The sequence below is a fragment of the Oncorhynchus gorbuscha genome, linkage group LG06, assembly GCF_021184085.1.
Source record: "Oncorhynchus gorbuscha isolate QuinsamMale2020 ecotype Even-year linkage group LG06, OgorEven_v1.0, whole genome shotgun sequence".
In the NCBI taxonomy this organism is placed as follows: domain Eukaryota; kingdom Metazoa; phylum Chordata; class Actinopteri; order Salmoniformes; family Salmonidae; genus Oncorhynchus; species Oncorhynchus gorbuscha.
In genome coordinates this window covers 16,110,854-16,130,784 of record NC_060178.1, presented here as the reverse complement: position 1 = coordinate 16,130,784, position 19,931 = coordinate 16,110,854, and the positions used below count along the sequence as shown (strand labels likewise).

The following is a 19,931-nucleotide window of genomic DNA, read 5'->3' as shown; positions in this document are numbered from 1 at the left end:
GGTTCCGACCTTGAATATGTGGACATCTATAAGTACCTAGGTGTCTGGCTAGACTGTAAACTCTCCTTCCAGACTCATATCAAACATCTCCAATCGAAAATCAAATCTAGAGTCGGCTTTCTATTCCACAACAAAGCCTCCTTCACTCACGCCGCCAAACTTACCCTAGTAAAACTGACAATCCTACCGATCCTCGACTTCGGCGATGTCATCTACAAAATTGCTTCCAACACTCTACTCAGCAAACTGGATGCAGTTTATCACAGTGCCATCCGCTTTGTCACTAAAGCACCGTATACCACCCACCACTGCGACCTGTATGCTCTAGTCGGCTGGCCCTCGCTACATATTCGTCGCCAGACCCACTGGCTCCAAGTCCATGCAAGGTATGCAAGGTAAAGCTCTGCCTTATCTCAGTTCACTGGTCACGATGGCAACACCCATCCGTAGCACGCGCTCCAGCAGGTGTATCTCACTGATCATCCCTAAAGCCAACACCTCATTTGGCCGCCTTTCGTTCCAGTTGTCTGCTGCCTGTGACTGGAACGAATTGCAAAAATCGCTGAAGTTGGAGACTTTTATCTCCCTCACCAACTTCAAACATCTGCTATCTGAGCAGCTAACCGATCGCTGAAGCTGTACATAGTCTATCGGTAAATAGCCCCCCCATTTTTACCTACCCCATCCCCATACTGTTTTTATTTATTTACTTTTCTGCTCTTTTGCACACCAATATCTCTACCTGTACATGACCATCTGATCATTTATCACTCCAGTTTTAATCTGCAAAATTTTAATTATTCGCCTACCTCCTCATGCCCTTTGCACACAATGTATATAGACTCCCCTTTTTTCTACTGTGTTATTGACTTGTTAATTGTTTACTCCATGTGTAACTCTGTGTTGTCTGTTCACACTGCTATGCTTTATCTTGGCCAGGTCGCAGTTGCAAATGAGAACTTGTTCTCAACTAGCCTACCTGGTTAAATAAAGGTGAAATAAAATAAAATTAAAATAAAACAAAACGCACAGCAACACGAAAACAAGTCTGCAAGTTGTGACCGGAAATGTGTAACTCTGTGTTGTTGTATGTGTCGAATTGCTACGCTTTATCTTGGCCAGGTCGCAGTTGCAAACTTGTTCTCAACTAGCCTACCTGGTTAAATAAAGGTGAAATAAAAAATGTATAATATAAGAGTTCAAGGAGAGCGGTTCAATTGTTGTGACGAAGGCTTCAGGGCACCCAAGAAAGTCCAGCAAGCGCCAGGATTGTCTCCTACAGTTGATTCAGCTGTGGGATCGGGGCACCACCAGTACAGAGCTTGCTCAGGAATGCAGGTGTGAGTGCATTTGCACCTACAGTGAGGAGAAGACTTTTGGAGGATGGCCTGGTGTCAAGAAGGGCAGCAAAGAAGCCACTTTTCTCTAGGAAAATCAGGGACAGACTGATATTCTGCAAAAGGTACAGTGATTGGGCTGCTGAGGACTGGGGTGAAGTCATTTTCTCTGATGAATCCCCTTCTCGATTGAATAGGGGCACCCGGGCTGCTTCTCAGCCAAGGGAGTGGGCTCACTCAAAATTTTGCCTAAAAACACAGCCATGAATAAGGAATGATTCAACACATCCTCCGAGAGCAACTTCTCCCAACCATCCAAGAACAGTTTGGTGACGAACAATGCTTTTTCCAGCATGATGGATATTTTGGGTCTTTGGCCAGGAAACTCCCCAGACCTTAATCCCATTGAGAACTTGTGGTCAATCCTCAAGAGGCGGGTGGACAAACAAAAACACATGAATTCTGACAAACTCCAAGCATTGATTATGCAAGAATGGGCTGCCATCAGTGTCCCAGAATTTAAGTTACAGCATGCCAGGGTGGATTGCAGAGGTCTTGAAAAAGAAGGGTCAACACTGTAAATATTGACTCTTTGCATCAACTTCATGTAATTGTCAATAAAAGCCTTTGAAACTTGTAAAAATGCTTGTAATTATGCTTCAGTATTCCATTGTAACACCTGACAAATATCTAAAGACACTGAGGCAGCAGACTTTGTGAAAATGTATATTTTTGTCATTCTCAAAACTTTTGTTCAATGACAGTACATAGGATATCAACCATCTCCTGTACCTTATCTCTGTCTGTTCCAGATGCAGATCTACTGTTATGAAGCACTTCACTTTGAGTCCATAGACCAGGCCATCAAGGACGGGGGCAGGATCACAGCTCTCTCTGTGCTGTTAGAGGTGTGTGTTTGTATGTTGTGACTTGCTATGAGCATGTAATAAATGTCTGGAGCAAATAGTGTGTTAAGTGTTGCTCCAACAGGGGGTGGTTCAGGTAGGTAGATATTCTAGGTAGATTGGGTGGAGCGGATTTTCCTGGTGGGGGGTTCAGATAGGTAGGTACTATAGGTAGATTGGGTGGAGTGGGGTGTTCCTGAGGGGGTTCAGGTAGGTAGGTACTGTAAGTAGATTGGGTGGAGCGGGGTGTTCCTGAGGGGGTTCAGGTAGGTCGGTACTGTAAGTAGATTGGGTGGAGCGGGTGTTCCTGAGGGGGTTCAGGTAGGTCGGTACTGTAAGTAGATTGGGTGGAGCGGGGTGTTCCTGAGGGGGTTCAGGTAGGTAGGTACTGTAAGTAGATTGGGTGGAGCGGGTGTTCAGGTAGGTAGGTACTGTAAGTAGATTGGGTGGAGCGGGTGTTCAGGTAGGTAGGTACTGTAAGTAGATTGGGTGGAGCGGGTGTTCAGGTAGGTAGGTACTGTAAGTAGATTGGGTGGAGTGGGTGTTCAGGTAGGTAGGTACTGTAAGTAGATTGGGTGGAGCGGGTGTTCCTGAGGGGGTTCAGGTAGGTAGGTACTGTAAGTAGATTGGGTGGAGCGGGTGTTCCTGAGGGGGTTCAGGTAGGCAGGTACTCTAGGTAGATTAGCTGTCGACACTGACAGGAAGAGTGTATTTGCGCTGTCTGTGTGTTTATGCTTTTGTGTGGATGTGTGTTTGAGCGTGTGTGTGTGTTCATGCATATGTGTGTGTGTGTGCATGACCTGTGTCAAGAGAGTGTAGTGGATCATTTTGCACCCATACCAGCAAGGTTTTTCATAGTCGATGACGGTCTACTTGCAATGGCATGACTTACCATTAGGTAGAAGAGGCAATTGGCTCATCAAGGGGCCTCGTGAGCTAGCATAATTTAGAAAAAAAACTATGCTAGTAATATTATTATTTTTTGTACAATTATTCCGCACGAGGCCCCTAGATTATGCTACACTCCGCGACCGACCCTGAAATCAAAGGGGACAGGATAGTGGAACGAATTACCCACCACAGTATCAGACTGACCACAGATTAAACATGCATTATAGAGTTTGGGTTCAGCTGTGGATTATACAGTCTCTAGCTATTAGCTTGCATCAGTGTGAGCTTCAGTTTAGCATCATTGTTAGCTTCAGTTTAGTTTAGCATCATTGTTAGCTTCAGCTTAGTTTAGCATCATTGTTAGCTTCAGTTTAGTTTAGCATCAGTCTTAACTTCAGTTTAGTTTAGCATCATTGTTAGCTTCAGCTTAGTTTAGCATCATTGTTAGCTTCAGTTTAGTTTAGCATCAGTCTTAACTTCAGTTTAGTTTAGCATCATTGTTAGCTTCAGTTTAGTTTAGCATCATTGTTAGCTTCAGCTTAGTTTAGCATCGGTGTTAACTTCAGCTTAGTTTAGCATCGGTGTTAGCTTCAGTTTAGCGGGTCACAACTTTAAAGCAGCCTAAAAATATAGAGACACAAAAAAGTGAAGGAGAGGAGAGGAAGCCACTGTAGACTTTTGAGAGGTCTGACTAACCTGTTTCTATTCCCTCTTTACAGACAGGCATCGAAGACAATGACAACTACATGGCCATTATCGACGGAGTCAACAGTGTCAGCCGATTCGGTATGCCAACCTGACCTCCAGTAACCTTATACCAATCCAATGCTCACCTTAAAGTAGTGTATTTAATGTAACGATTCGCTAGGCATGGCTGGTAGGATGTCAATGATGAGGAACATTGACAAGAACAATGGCATATTTATTCAAATAAATGGGTTCACAAAAAGGATGGTAAAAAAATGTCATTCAAAACAAACCGAACCTATGCATGCGGACACCTTAACGACACGGAGTGGCTTCAGGTGCAGGGCGTGGCACTGCAACCTAGCTTGCTGCACCCTAATCTGCTGGTTGTGGTGTGTGGCTGACTCCCCAAATAGTGGCATTCCCCGGCCACACCACCTGGGGCGCCACACTAAGTTAACCAAACACAAAGCCACCTTATCCAAGCGTAGCTATAAACCCCTAGTTTGCGTTTCATTATAGATGTATTACTGCACAGTACTAATTGAAAGTCTGCATAGCCTGGGCTATTAGAAACTAGGTGGTTCGAGTCCTGAATGCTGATTGGCTGAAAGGTATGACAAAACATTTATTTTTACTGTTCTAATTACCTTTGTAACCAGTTTATATAATAAGGCACCTCAGGGTTTGTGGTATATGGCCGATATAGCACAGTTAAGGGCTGTATCCACGCACACCGCATTGCATTGTGCGTTAGAACAGCCCTGAGCTGTGGTATATTGGCCATATACCACACCTCCTCGTGCCTTATGGCTTAAGTGTAGTTAATTCATGCTAATGGCAGTTGAAGTTTGTCATGCAAGTAGGCGTTACAGAGGACTTCAGTGCATCAGTTCATTGTTGTGGGTAATGTCAAGCTCTTATGAAAGCTAGTTGTACAAACTTCTTTGTACAGATTTAAAGTCAAGTGCCACTTTACCCCACAGTCATACACCCACTATCTCACTGTGTCATGACAATGAACATTTGATGTTTGTCGTCTATCCTCTTTCTCTCTCACTACTTTATTTAGCCTTCCGTGCATTTTCATCTTACACATGTCCCCCTCTTTTCTCCTCTACCCTCCTTTTCTCAAGGTAAGAGTGGGATGGTGGGTCCCTTCTCTCTCCGTGGCCTCTTGCCCAACTCAACAGATAAGTACTTCACCTACAATGGCTCCCTCACCACCCCACCCTGCACTGATACCGTGGAGTGGATTGTCTTCAAGAACACTGTGGCCATCTCCGACACGCAGGTGTGTGTGTATAAAAGCAGAGAGTGTGTGTGGAAATATTGTTTTTGTTAGTACAGAAGAGAAAGGGAGCGGGAGAGTGCTGGACGCCTCCTCATCTCCCTATTTGTTCCCTGTCAGATGACAGTTGTTTTTTTATAGTATGAATGGGTTGGGTGGGAGCTTAACATATGCTCCTTCAAGTCGCTATTCATAATTGGTTGTAGCTCTGTGTGTCTGTTTCTTTGTGTGTGTGTGTGTGTGAGACCCACCTTTTTGATAAGGTAACAAATGTGTGTGTGTGTGTGTGTGTGTGTGTGTGTGTGTGTGTGTCAGTACCATGCGTTTCATTTTAAGCGGAGTGAAGGCCTCTGTCTATATTTCTTGGATTTAATGACTGCTTGTGTACACCTCAGGTAACACCTGTCAATCATAAATACCCCGAGGGCTACAAGAAAGACACACACACACACTCTCTCACTCATTTAATAAAATCAAATGTATTTATAAACCCCTTCTTACATCAGCTGATATCTCAAAGTGCTGTACAGAAACCCAGCCTAAAACCCCAACCAGAAAGCAATGCAGGTGTAGAAGCACGGTGGCTAGGAAAAACTCCCTAGAAAGGCCAGAACCTAGGAAGAAACCTAGAGAGGAACCAGGCTATGAGGGGTGACCAGGTGTGTGCCTTTCCAAATCATGTCCAATCAATTGAATTTACCACAGGTAAACTCCAAGTTGTAGAAACATCAAGGATGATCAATATAAACGCAATTTCGAGTCTCATAGCAAAGGGTCTAAATACTTCTGTAAATAAGTTCTGTTTCTAATTTTTAATACATTTGAAAAAATGTCAAAAAAACTGTTTTCGCTGTGTCATTATGGTGTATTTCATGTAGATTGATGAGGAACATGTTTTATTGAATCCATTTTAGAATAAGGCTGTAATTGATCTAAATGTGGAAAAGGGGAAGAGGTCAGAATACTTTCTGAATGCACTGTATATATAGTGTTACACAATAGACTGTACACAATGTGTATATGATATACCTGCATGCTTGTGTGTAGCACGTGTGTGTGTGTGTGTGTGTGTGTGTGTGTGTGTGTGTGTGTGTGTGTGTGTGTGTGTGTGTGTGTGTGTGTGTGTGTGTGTGTGTGTTAGGGTGTGAGAGGACTGAATACTGTTTGAACCAGTTGTTTAGGTCTATGTGAATAATGATAATAGTAATACAACCATCATTTCCCAATTATCTTTATGTGGTCTCTCCTTGTGTGGCAGCTTGCCCAAGGACACAATGTGAAATCACCATTGTATTGTGTTGTAGCTGGAGATGTTCTGTGAGGTGATGACCATGCATCAGGCAGGCTATGTGATGTTGATGGACTACCTGCAGAACAACTTCAGGGAGCAGCAGCAGCAGTTCATGGGACAGGTCTTCTCCTCCTATACCGGCACGGAGGAGGTCCTCACTCCCAGTACGTACCTGTCTGTCTGTCTGTCTGTCTGTCTGTCTGTCTGTCTGTCTGTCTGTCTGTCTGTCTGTCTGTCTGTCTGTCTGTCTGTCTGTCTGTCTGTCTGTCTGTCTGTCTGTCTGTCTGTCTGTCTGTCTGTCTGTCTGTCTGTCTGTCTGTCTGTCTGTCTGTCTGTCTGTCTGTCTGTCTGTCTGTCTGTCTGTCTGTCTGTCTGTCCGTCCGTCCGTCCCAATACGTACCTGTCTGTCTGTCAGAGGCGGTCCTCACTCCCAATACGTACCTGTCTGTCTGTCAGAGGCGGTCCCGTCCCAATACCTGTCTACCTGTCTGTCTGTCAGAGGCGGTCCTCACTCCCAATACGTACCTGTCTGTCTGTCAGAGGCGGTCCTCACTCCCAATACGTACCTGTCTGTCTGTCAGAGGCGGTCCTCACTCCCAATACGTACCTGTCTGTCTGTCAGAGGCGGTCCTCACTCCCAATACGTACCTGTCTGTCTGTCAGAGGCGGTCCTCACTCCCACGTACCTGTCTGTCTGTCAGAGGCGGTCCTCACTCCCAGTACGTACCTGTCGGTCTGTCAGAGGAGGTCCTCACTCCCAGTATGTACAGTTGAAGTCGGGAAGTTCACATATACTTAGGTTGGAGTCATTCAAACTTGTTTTTCAACCACTCCACAGATTTCTTGTTAACAAACTATAGTTTTGCCAAGTCTGTTGTGCATGACACAAGTCATTTTTCCAACAATTGTTTACAGACAGATTATTTAACTTATAATTCACTGTATCACAATTCCAGAAGTTTACATAGACTACGTTAACTGTGCCTTTAAACAACTTCGAAAATTCCAGAAAATTATGTCATGGCTTTAGAAGCTTCTGATAGGCTAATGGACATCATTTGAGTCAATTGGAGGTGCACATGTGGATATATTTCAAGGCCTACCTTCAAACTCAGTGCCTCTTTGCTTGACATCATGGGATAATCAAAAGAAATCAGCCAAGACCTCAGAAAACAAATTGTAGACTTTCACAAGTCTGGTTCATCTTTGGAAGCAATTTTCAAACACCTTAAGGTACCACCTTCATCTGTACAAACAATAGTATGCAAGTATAAACACCATGGGACCACACAGCCGTCATACCACTCAGGAAGGAGACTCATTCTGTCTCCTAGAGATAAATGTACTTTGGTGCGAAAAGTGCAAATCAATCCCAGAACAATAGCAAAGGACCTTGTGAAGATGCTGGGGGAAGCAGGTACAAAAGTATCTATATCCACAGTAAAACAAGTCCTATAGCGACATAACCTGAAAGGCCGCTCAGCAAGGAAGCCACTGCTCCAAAACCACCATTAAATAAAAGCCAGACTGCGGTTTGCAGCTGCACAAGGGAACAAAGATCGTACTTTTTGGAGGAATGTCCTCTGGTCTGATGAAACAAAAGTAGAACTGTTTAGCCATGATGACCATTGTTATGTTCGGAGGAAAAAGGGGGAGGCTTGCAAGCCGAAGAACACCATCTCAACCGTGAAGCACAAGGGTGGCAGCATCATGTTGTGGGGGTGCTTTGCTGTAGGAGAGACTGGTGCACTTCACAAAATAGATGGCATCACGAGGGAGGAAAATTATGTGGATCTATTGAAGCAACATCTCAAGACATCAGTCAGGAAGTTAAAGCTTGGTCGCAAATGGGTCTTCCAAATGGACAATGACCCCAAGCATACTTCCAAAGTTGTTAAAATGGCTTAAGGTCGACAAAGTCAAGGTATTGGAGTGGCCATCACAAAACCCTGACCTCAAACCCATAGAACATTTGTGGGCAGAACTGAAAAGTGTGTGTGAGCAAGGAGGCCTACAAACCTGACTCAGTTACACCAGCTCTCCTATCCAGAGCGAGTTACAGTTAGTGCGTTAATCTTAATATAGCTATGGGGCAACCACATTTCACAGTAAGTACATTTTCCCTCAAAGTAGCAAAGTCAGAGATAGTAAGAGGGTAGGTAGTAAGAGGGAACATCGTAAAGTAGATTGGCCCTAGCAAGACAATGACTCTTGTCACTCCTGGAGATATCATGAGTTCTCTAGCTACAGAATGAATCTCTTGTATTCATGCTCACTGGCATTAGTGCAATGACTGGAAATCTATGGGCATCTGCTAGCATGCCTACATTTTCATAGAATATTACATTCTGAACAGCAAATAGCAACACACCAATATCAAATATATTTCATGACACTGTTGGTGGCCTATTAAAATGATCATAGGAGGCATGCACTGGTAACCCAACTGTGAACCTGCCTGCCTGTCACCACTGCCGTGCCCTATTTTGGGCGTCCCTTACCCTACTAAAGAAGTGATTGCAGTAGTTTGATGTGTTTTCAACATAATCAGGACTTTAACTAGCACATGGATGCTATTCAGACAGCATGTTTGTGTGCCTCCTTAATCATACCCAGACTCTCACGTGGGGGCTTTACAAGTAGGCCGTCATTGTAAATAAGAACACATTGTTAACTGACTCACCTAGTTAAATAAAGGTTAAATAAATTCTAACCTTAAATGGAGAATGTAATTGTTGTGAATGCTTAGGCACCAGGCTGATATGCTAAGCCAGGGACAGACCCCTCTCTCTCTCTCTCTCTCTCTCTCTCTCTCACTACTTAGTGTCATGTCCGCATTGATATTAGTCTGGTTTTTTTAGACCAGGTAGTTGCTAGGTTACCTGCTCAGAGTCTGTGGCTGCCTCCTCACTTTCACAGAGGACTTTTCAAGCGTCTTTGAAAAATGGATAGAGTGCATTGAATATGATATAATGTACATGAATAGGTGTGAAATGTATCTCGCTTCCCTGTTGTTATTGGACATACCATTTGTTTACCAGAGTGAGATGCTTTTTGCAACAAAATAGAGATGGCAATTATTTGTGCTTTGTTGTGATTTGTTTTGCGAGTAGTTAGGAAAAGACTGTTGTTCCTTTGCTTTTCTCTTGTGTTGAAAATGGGGTTTGTACAACTGTAAGTCTCCCTTTCTGAAATCCCTCACCATCATTAAAAACATGAAATAAATCTATTCACCCCTCCACCAACCCCCCTGGGCCGAGGATGAATCCGTAGGTAAACTGAAGTGCAGATTTTAGTATAGATCATGTAGGAAATGAGTCAATGGTTTAGTCATTGTACCTGGCCATTGTCTCATTTCGATTGACTTTAATCTCTCCCTACTCCTGTAATCTGTATTAATCCCGGGGTCTCAATGCATCTGTGATCTGCGTTAGTACTGGAGCGCTAATCTGTGATGGGACCAATTAGGAAGGACAAACACCCAGTTGAGGCTGATTCTCTTATATTTGATTCTTATTAATCTATATTAATTCTAATATTTTGATTTCTCTTCTCTCCCTTTCTCTCTCTCTCCCTCTCTATTTCTCTCTTTGTCTCTCTCCCCTCTCTTTCTGTCTCTCTCCCTCTATTTCTCTCTCTTTGTCTCTCTCCCCTCTCTTTCTGTCTCTCTCCCTCTCTATTTCTCTCTCTTTGTCTCTCTCCCCACTCTTTCTCTCTCTCTATTTCTCTCCCTCTCTATTTCTCTCTGTCTCTATTTCTCTCTGTCTCTCTCCCTCTGTCTCTCTCTTCTCTGTCAGTCTGTAGTTCAGAGCCGGAGAATGTGCAGGCGGACCCCCATAACCTGACCAGCCTGCTGGTGATGTGGGAGCGGCCGAGGGCGGTGTACGACGCCGTGATAGAGAAGTACTCAGTCACCTACAGGCCTGCCCAAGGAGAGGACTCTGCAACCTTCCAGTACCTGACTGACGGAGACCAGGATGTGGTGAGCATCCTTTATGAAGAGGTGGTGGTGGACTAACGCACACAGATGACCAAACCCGGTCAATCACATTTCAGAAGGTTTGCAGGAATTAATGAAGGAATGAAGAAACAAATGAAGAAACTAAAGAACCATAGTGTGATTGAATGCAAGAGCAGATGCTATAACCACCTTGTTACGAATCCCTTTTGGCCCAACAGTCTAGGGGGGGGGATGGTAATGAGACCCGTAACATAACTCATGCAAATTATAATTGACAAAGTAAAAGTGAGAACAAAATAACCAGGACAACTGAAATCTACCGTCAAACTCAGGGTTTATTAATAAACATACGGTAATGGGGGGGGGGGGGGGGGGCAGGAAAAGGGGCTGAGCTGGACCCAAGGAAAGAAACAATAAGTATTCAAAAACATCCCTAAGCTAGACTAGCCTACTTTAACAACAGCTAACTAACTAACCAAAAATACAGTGGATGGTCTGCCCAGTTCTAACTAGTGTATTTAACAGTCTACCTACGGGTAGTGTATGCCCATGGGCGACTTGTCTTGGTTTCCCCTTTTCCCACCAGCAAACAAACAAACACCATAACCAAAAACAATACTCACAGGTGATGAAAAAGTGCTATGGAGGTGCTCTAACAAAAGAGAGGTTAATACACAAAGAGAGAGTGAAACACAGAGACCTACAGGCATGGCATTACAGAGAGATTGAGCTCTAGAGCAAACTACTGACAGGGTTTTTAAACCAAGGGAAACGAACTGTGATAGGGTAGGAAACAGGAGGAAGTGTGTCTTCTGATTGATGATTGGATTGGACACTGATTGGGGAGTGATGATTTTCACCTGTGAGGGGAGAAGGAGAGAAAACAACACAGGATACATACACACACAGACACAGGATACCTGTATCCGTAACACACCTCCACCACCACCACCACCTTCACCTCCTCTACCATCTTCACTTCTTCCACCACCACCTTCACCTCCACCACCTTCTCCACCACCACCGCCGCCTTCTCCACCACCACCATCTCCTCTACCTTCACCACCACCACCTCCTCCTCCTCCACCACCACCTTCACCACCTCCTCCACCAACACCACCACCTTCTCCACCTCCTCTACCTTCACCACCTTCACCACCTCCTCCTCCTCCTCCACCAACACCACCACCACCACCACCTCCTCTACCTTCACCACCACTACATTCACCACCTCCTCCACCAACACCACCACCTTCACCACCTCCTCCTCCTCCTCCTCCTCCACCAACACCACCACCTTCTCCACCACCACCACCACCACCATCTCCTCTACCTTCACCACCTCCTCCTCCTCCACCAACACCACCACCTTCTTCACCACCATGACACTAAATCCCCTGTACTCACCTCTCCCTGTTGTTCCCCAGGGGGCCATGCTGCAGGACCTGATAGCCAATACTAGCTATGTGGTGCAGGTGGTGGCCGTGTGCACCAACGGTCTGTACGGTCATGTGAGCGAGCAGTTGTCCGTCAACATGCCCTTCGAAGACCCCGGTAAGACTGACGACCGCAAATACCTCTACACCACATATGTCAGAGTCAAGGCCCGCGGGCCCGCGAGAAGGTTTTTTACGGCCCCTGGGATGATCTTGATTTGTTATTAGAACCGGCCCGCAGACCGCAGCAAGCCGGCAGCCCGCAGATCTTTTACACGCACCAATACTACATTTCCCACAATGCAACGGTGACGCACCGAGCAGTAGGCTGCTTCATTTCAATATTTATTGGCACAGCAGTTGTCAGCATCACAGTAAAATTAACTTTCAGATACCCATCAAAAATGGCAAAACGGAAGGTGGACACTGAGAACCGGGGGTTTCAAACAAGGTGGGAGTCGGAGTATTTGTTCACGGAGGTAGCTGGAAAACCTGTGTGTCTTCTGTGTGGAGAAAGTGTGGCGGTACTGAAAGAGTATAATCTGAGACGACATTATGAAACGAAACACGCGGACAAAAACAAGAATATGGACATGGAACAAAGGCTACAAAAGGCAGAGGAATTAAAACGAGGCCTCAAATCTCGACAGGCTCTGTTCAAAAAGCCAAATCACAAGGCCAGGCTGCTGTCAAGGCCAGTTTTATTTTGGCAGAAGAGATCGCTAAATCAGCCCGGCCATTTACGGAGGGGATTTCATCAAAAACTGCATGATTAAAGTTTGTGACGAAGTTTGCCCAGAAAAAGGCAACTCTTTTTAAATGTGAGTCTGAGCAGAAACACCATTGCCGAGAGAGTAGACCAGTTGTCCATCAATCTAAAAGAGCAGCTTGTGAAAAAGGGAAAAGATTTCATTGCATATTCCTTGGCTGTGGATGAGAGCACCGACATTTCTGACATTGCCCAGTTGTCAATTTTCATCCGCGGAGTGGACTCCAGCCTAAGCGTGACAGAGGAGTTTTTGGCTTTACGTCCTATGCATGGCACAACTACGGGGCATGATTTGTATGAAGAGGTGTCAAGATGTGTAAATGAGATGGAGCTGCCTTGGGAAAAACTCGTGGGTTTGACAACCGACGGAGCACCTGCGATGTGTGGACACAGGAGCGGACTGGTGGCAAAGATACGGGAAAAGATGCAAGAGGAAAACGCGACAGGTGAGCTGACAGCTTATCATTGTATCATACACCAGGAAGCGTTGTGCGGTAAAGCCTTGAAAATGGAGCATGTAATGAGCATCATCACGCGCACAGTTAACTTTATCAGAGCCAAAGGTTTGAATCACCGCCAGTTCAAGGCATTTCTGACGGAGTTAGAAACGGAGCATGGTGATTTGCCTTATCACACAGAGGTGCGATGGCTAAGCCAGGGAAAGGTGCTTCAAAGATGTTTCGAGCTTCGTGAGGAGATTTGTCTGTTCTTGGACAGCAAAGGGAAAGACACAACACAACTCCGAGACGAAATGTTTCTGTGTGAAATGGCTTTTCTGTGTGACATTACGAGTCATCTGAATGCAATGAACTTGCAGCTGCAGGGTCGGGATCGTGTCATCTCTGATATGTACAGTACAGTGAAGGCATTTAAAACCAAACTGACTCTGTGGGAGACGCAGATGCGGAAAGAAAATTTGAGCCACTTTCCCAGCTGCCAGACCATGAAAGAGAAGCTCTCTACCAGTGCGTTCCCGAGCGCACAGTTGGCTGATAAAATAGGTATGCTTGCCGCTGACTTTCGACGCCGATTTGCTGACTTTGAAGCACAAAAAATCAGGTTGGAACTGCTCGGTAACCCATTTGCTGTTGACGTGGAAAGCTCACCACCAAACCTCCAAATGGAGTTGATTGACCTCCAATGCAATGATGCACTGAGGGCAAAATATGCGGCAGTGGGTGCTGCGGAGTTCGCCCGTTTCCTCCCGACACAATGCCCCAGCTGCGCATCCAGGCTGCTCAAACGTTGTCTATGTTTGGCAGCACATACCTGTGTGAACAACTGTTTTCTTTGATGAACTTGAACAAAACATCACACAGAAGTCGACTTACTGCTGAACACCTCCACTCAATTCTGAGGATTTCCTCAGCTCAGAGCCTTACCCCGAACATTGATGAACTTGTGGAAAAGATGGGACACCACCAAGTATCACCCTCAACCTCAAACAAGTGAACATTACTGTGCAATCACATATTTAGAGTTTTTACTCAGTTCAAGTTTAAAAGTTAAAGTTTAATATTTGTTTTCACTGCATGTTACTTCTCCTTAAACAAAGTGTTGTTTTTGATTAATAGATTTTTGCACTTTATTTTATTGTATTTCAATCCAATTATATTTTAAAAATATTTCAGTTGAGTGGATGATAGAAAATTTCTATTATTGTTTTTTTCTTTGAAGTAAATTTAGCCCACTTTTGCTAAAATAGAAAATATAGGCTACTGATGGTGCCTTGAATACCGGTTTCTTTCATTTAATGTTCATGTTATGGGGATTTTTATATAAAGGAAATTTGTCTTTTGTGTCTGTTGAAAATTAAAGATTACTGACAGAGCCATAAGAAAATATTGCTTTATTTATCTGATCATATTGGAATATATTTGTTAGGTTTTCAGTAGGTTCAATTAGGTTCACTAGACTATATGCGTCATTTAAAAATTTTTCAATGAACATTCGAACAGTCCGGCCCTCGGCTTGTAGCTAAATTTTTTATTTGGCCCTCCGTCCATTTGACTTTGACACCCCTGCTCTACACAGACCGTACGTAGCATTCTGATTACATGAAGAGTAGAGACCAAACCTAGATGGTTGACCATTTGCAAACCAGTTCCCTTTATTGTGTCTCTTTAATGGTAGACAGTCAGTTTGCAATGAATATGCTGTGAAGGCTTCTCAGATAGACTTATTAACTAGGCATTAATGGATTGTGTTGAGGAATTCAGAGGAAGTAAAGATATAGTTCTGTCGTGGTTTCTGAAATTCTGAAATCCCTCTTCTGTCTATGTACTTACTTAAAATGTGCGTTTCTATATTTCTAAGGGGAAGAATACCCCCCTCAATCTGTTTGGTTGAGGTCAAAGGTTATTCCATGTGTCCTATGTCACACAAACAACAAAACATTTTGAAATGGCACCATTTCCTCCGGTCACAGTGAGAGAATGTTTGCTTATGGGGCAGCATTTGTCATTTGTATGAAATGATGGGAACTCTGTATCTGCTGAAGTTGATAATAAACTAATTTATTGTTGCTAAAAATCCTCTGCATCATATTTCAATGTGCATGAATTGTACACACTCATCCAAATGACTTGATACAATTGTGTGACCGAATGCACTGTGACAGTTGAGGTGACAAAACAACTCCTTTGTGAGGTCTGGTTGTGCACTCATTCATTCATTCCCTTTCCACTTAACTCTTTATAAACCCACCTCATGCTTCACAAACCCATTCTGATCAGGCCTGAGGCCTCCATATGTAATTTAGCCCAATCCAGATAAGAGGGTGTGTGTGTGTGTGTGTGTGTGTGTGTGTGTGTGTGTGTGTGTGTGTGTGTGTGTGTGTGTGTGTGTGTGTGTGCGTGTTAATACTCAGTTTGTGCTGACCCGGACGTTCTGCCCAATATATCCGAACATCTCCCTCATGTTGTTATCTCACTGTTTCTCTCTCTCCCTCACCTGATATCTACACCGACAGCAACATATTCTCAAAGATTCCTAGTATAGATTAATATTATATCGCATGAGTTTTCGCTTCATATACTGTGGACCCATTGAAAGATGTGACCTTAGTGGATATCAAGCTTCCGAAGATTTTTGTCAAGCCTCTTCAGTTTTTCATCAGAATGGTTTTCACGTATTGGCTCACAATGTTTGTATGTGTGTTTTTGGCAGATACTTTGTAGATATTTTTTCTGTCACATTTTGATGTACGTTTCAAGTAAAGTGCTTGTCTGTTACAACGTCGTTGGGTTTGTCAATGGGACCAATATCTTAAATTATAATGCCATTGTTAGTAATTGTCAAAGTTGTAACTAAATTGAAGAAAAACAAATCACACATAACAATGTCTAGGCTGTTTTCTTCGATTGCCACACTGTCTTTGATATTCGTATGAACATGTTTACAGATGTACGATCTTAATTGATCACCCTGCTCAAATTACGATCCTACATCTGTACAGTAATGTATTTTCAACGTCCTTTGCTCGTAGGGAAGGTACATTATTAAGTATGAAATCCCACGACTCGGTCTCTAACGCTCATCTGTGATTCTTTTCAGAGGCAACACCTTATCCAGATTCTACTGAATTTGAAGGGGCAGTAAGTATAATATTGCATAAATGTAGCTTATTTCATAATGCAATGTGATAATACTGTCAGTAGTGTACTGCAAGAAAAGCTTTATTTAAACGTAGGATATAGTACGAGGAGCAGTGTCTCATGACAAGACTTCAGTATTTCCCCATGCACTCTGAATGTATTTTCCCACCAGGAGGACTATGGACCCTGGGCTAAACCAGGTGAAGAACTGGACAATGACATGGACTGGACAACCCAAAGCACTACGAGAACCAGGCCCACTTCAACCACTGGCCCACCCAGCCTCCCCTTGCCTGCTATCAGAACCACCACCCCATTTGTCCAGAGGAGAACCTCCACACCAGGCACTCCATCCAGGACCACTCAACCCAACCGAGCACAGACTTCCACAGAGCAGAGTGAGAGGTATCGCAGTACAACCAGAGCACCAGCAGAGGGTGCTGTCTCAGCAGGCAGCAGAGGCAAGGGAAGAACCCAGAAGTATACCACTACAGTGACCACTCCGCAATCACGCACTGATGTCATCAACACTTCATCAACCAAGACCGAGAAGGGCAGAGGGGTGGCGTATCCTGTGACCGTCCCAAGCGGAAAAGCAGCGGTGTTTCCATGGCCACTCCACTCCCGGAAAGCCGGACCATGGCCACTTCCGCCTCCTCCCTCTCTCAGGAAGAACCACAATGGCCTACAAGTCCCAGCATGCCCTTGTTTTCATCCACTGCCTCCTCCTTCGCCGGGGCACTCTTGCAGACCACACAGCCGGTGTTCAACGGTGAGCCACTCCCCTCCACCCTCCCTGTGTGTGACACGTCGACCCCTGGCAACCCCGGCTCCACCCCTAACAACGACCCCACCGCCTGCCTGCATGCCCCTCCCCCGTCTAGACCCCTGTCGTCTGTGACCCCTCCTGCTCTGGACTCCCTGCATGCAGCTATAGCACTGTTGTCTAGTGGTGACTCGTACCTCATGACCTCCCCCACCCTGTCTCTCCTCCCTCACCCCTCACACCCCCTGTATGGTTGGGAGACAGTCGTCTCTCGTGGTTTTGGTGATGATGATAGTGGTGATGGTGATATGTTGTCTGGTTCTTCGTCTGTGGCCTCGGGTGACCCACCAATGTTTAGTGACACTCACCCCCTTCAAACCTTACCTGACTCTCCCACTGAGCTAGCCTTCAGACCTCTCCCTGCAACCTCTCTCTCCCTGCAGCCTTCTCTTCTCCTCTCTAGTGACTTCTATCTGTTCGGGGCCACCCCAGGCCTTACTGACTCTGTATCTGGTGGGCTGGGGGACTCTAGTTACGCTACAGGCCGTGTAGTAGAGTCTTGTCTGGTGGGTGTTGTCGTCGGTGGTGGTGGTGATGTTGGATTCACGGTAGCTAGCGATGGCGTGGAGTCGTTGTGTACCTGCTTTCTGGATGGCTTCTCGTCCTCCTGGTTGCATGCCTCTCCTCACCTCCCCCCTGCCCACGTCTGACTGGGGGACGGCTAGCCTTGTGCTCTATTCCTCCGGTAGCGATTTAGACCATCTCCCCCATTCATCTCTGGGAGGCTCCCCCAACCCATCTGGAGGTCAGCCTCTCTTCTCTTCCTTCTCCTCTCCCCCTGTTCCTCCTCATCCTCCTCTCTCAGGTTTCCATAGTGACCTGCTCGTTTCTGTTACAGCCACACCGTCCAGCTCCAAGGACCACTGGGTTTCGGCCCTCCAAACCTCAGCCCCCTCCTCTTCCTACTCGGCCTCCCCCCTCACCCCCACCCTCCCCCCTGAACTGCAGACGGTAGACAGTAGTGCCTCTGGCTCGACCCTGTTTGGAGAAGCCCAGAAGGAGCTAGATGAGGAGTGGGACAGGGTTCAGAGTTCAGCCTCGGGGGGAGGGCGCGCTCCCTTATATCCCCACCTTCACACCCACACTCACCTCTGAAGCCGCCGCCACTCCCAACATCGACACAGAAGAACTCTCCTCATCGTTCTACTTTGAGAGCGAGAAGGGCAGTGCCGTCACCAACGATACAGTGGGCAGCACGGCAACAGTATCTGGGGTGACCGCGGCGGCGCCCTGGTCGCTAGGTGGGGAGGTGGAGAGTGGCTCGGGGCAGGGCGAGAGCCTGTACGACAACGAGACGTCATCAGACTTCACTATCACCGAGCGCACAGAGAGAGACTCTGAGGAGGAGGAGGAGGAGGAGCCAGTTGCAGGTAAAGAACCATCCACAAGGGGGCAACATCTTCCCGTACATCAAGGCAAGGCACAGTGCTGCGCCTGTCGGATTGGGGAAAACTACAGCTCCCATGATGCCAATGGAACAGGAAATACTCTGGGATTTAGGAGACACATCACCTAACACACCACCTTTCTGTGACAACTAAAATCCTGTGTGTGTATTCACCGTCATGGCCTTTCTGCTTTCTATAACATTTTCATGATCAAGTCCACAGTCATCATCATTTCAGTGTTCTTTGTTACATTCTTTGTGTTTTGTGTTATATTCGTTAACATTAACATGCACATGCCTTTGTCTCAATTGTGTATTGTAACATCATGTGAAGAACTCCATTGGTTATAGCACTTGATCTCCAGCAGAGGGCAGCAGATCTCTTCCTAATCCCAAATGTTTTTTGCCTTAGCAGACCACATATGGTCTAATGTCCCTTTATACAGTCAATGTAATTGACAAATCATTCAGACAGTCTCAGGGCCCCTCGCAAATCTTTTGTGATGTGTAACCTTGAAAATCCTTTATAATATCCCATATATCTGTCCACATCCAGACTGTAGACAAGAAAACAAATTGATAGAAAGTCCATCTGCATTCAAGCCTTTGCAAATAGAAGCACAGTTTTGCCAATAGGCTTTTTTGGTCTCCGCTCATTAAGAGTCCCATAGATTTAAGCCATTGTGTGCATCAAGCATTGAGCCATTGTCATGAACTAACCTGTAGTGCACGTTAACTTGGTTAAAGCATTCGTGTTCACTTTCACCCGTATGTATCATTGTCGCAGTTGTATATGGGTTAGAGAAGTAGCAATAGGTTTAGATTTGTTAGCTGAATGGGTATGAAGATGTTAAAGCGAAGGTCTACTGTAGTGTTTAAAATGTAAATGAACAAGGTTCCGTAGTTCAAGGAGGAGCTCTGTGTTAGAACTGGAAGGAAAATAGGATGAGTTTGTGGATTGATTTTACTGTTGACGTGTTTGCCAGTCAATGTGTTGTAGTTGAATGAGTGAATGACACGTTTTCTGAGTTGTGTGTCTCGTCTGTTCTTCCCTCTTCCCACCACTTACAGAGGCCAGTAACAGCAGCCATGAGTCCAGGGTGGGTCTGGCCAGGGAGAGAGAGAGGAGGGCCATGGTCCCTCTGGCAGTGATCTCCACCCTCACCTTCCTGGGACTCATCGTCCTGGTGGGAATCCTCATCTACTGGAGGTAAGAGGGAGGAGCAGGTGGTGGATATGGAGGAAGAAGGTGGATTTTGGAGGAGGTGGATATGGAGGAAGAAGGTGGAGTTTGGAGGATGAGGAGGTGGATATGGAGGAAGAAGGTGGAGTTTGGAGGAGGTGGATATGGAGGAAGAAGGTGGAGTTTGGAGGATGGAGGAAGAGGTGGATTTTAGGTGGATGGAGGAAGAAGGTGGAGTTTGGAGGATGAGGAGGTGGATATGGAGGAAGAAGGTGGAGTTTGGAGGAGGTGGAGATGGAGGAAGAAGGTGGAGTTTGGAGGATGAGGAGGTGGATATGGAGGAAGAAGGTGGAGTTTGGAGGATGAGGAGG

General features: G+C 45.5%; 1 protein-coding gene across 1 annotated transcript in view; it reads left to right on the top strand.

Annotated features, from left to right (window-relative positions):
- Window positions 1-19,931, top strand: part of LOC124037397 (receptor-type tyrosine-protein phosphatase zeta-like) — a 92,401-nt gene that overhangs the window by 52,640 nt on the left and 19,830 nt on the right. Inside the window, exons 5-16 of the mRNA XM_046352098.1 lie at window positions 2,150-2,245; window positions 3,853-3,919; window positions 4,957-5,114; window positions 6,416-6,566; window positions 10,200-10,384; window positions 11,791-11,917; window positions 16,124-16,164; window positions 16,337-16,936; window positions 17,374-17,566; window positions 17,796-17,941; window positions 17,997-18,360; window positions 19,449-19,587. Of these exons, the coding sequence (XP_046208054.1) occupies window positions 2,150-2,245; window positions 3,853-3,919; window positions 4,957-5,114; window positions 6,416-6,566; window positions 10,200-10,384; window positions 11,791-11,917; window positions 16,124-16,164; window positions 16,337-16,936; window positions 17,374-17,566; window positions 17,796-17,941; window positions 17,997-18,360; window positions 19,449-19,587 (2,267 nt within the window). The remainder of the gene's footprint in view (window positions 1-2,149; window positions 2,246-3,852; window positions 3,920-4,956; window positions 5,115-6,415; window positions 6,567-10,199; window positions 10,385-11,790; window positions 11,918-16,123; window positions 16,165-16,336; window positions 16,937-17,373; window positions 17,567-17,795; window positions 17,942-17,996; window positions 18,361-19,448; window positions 19,588-19,931) is intronic.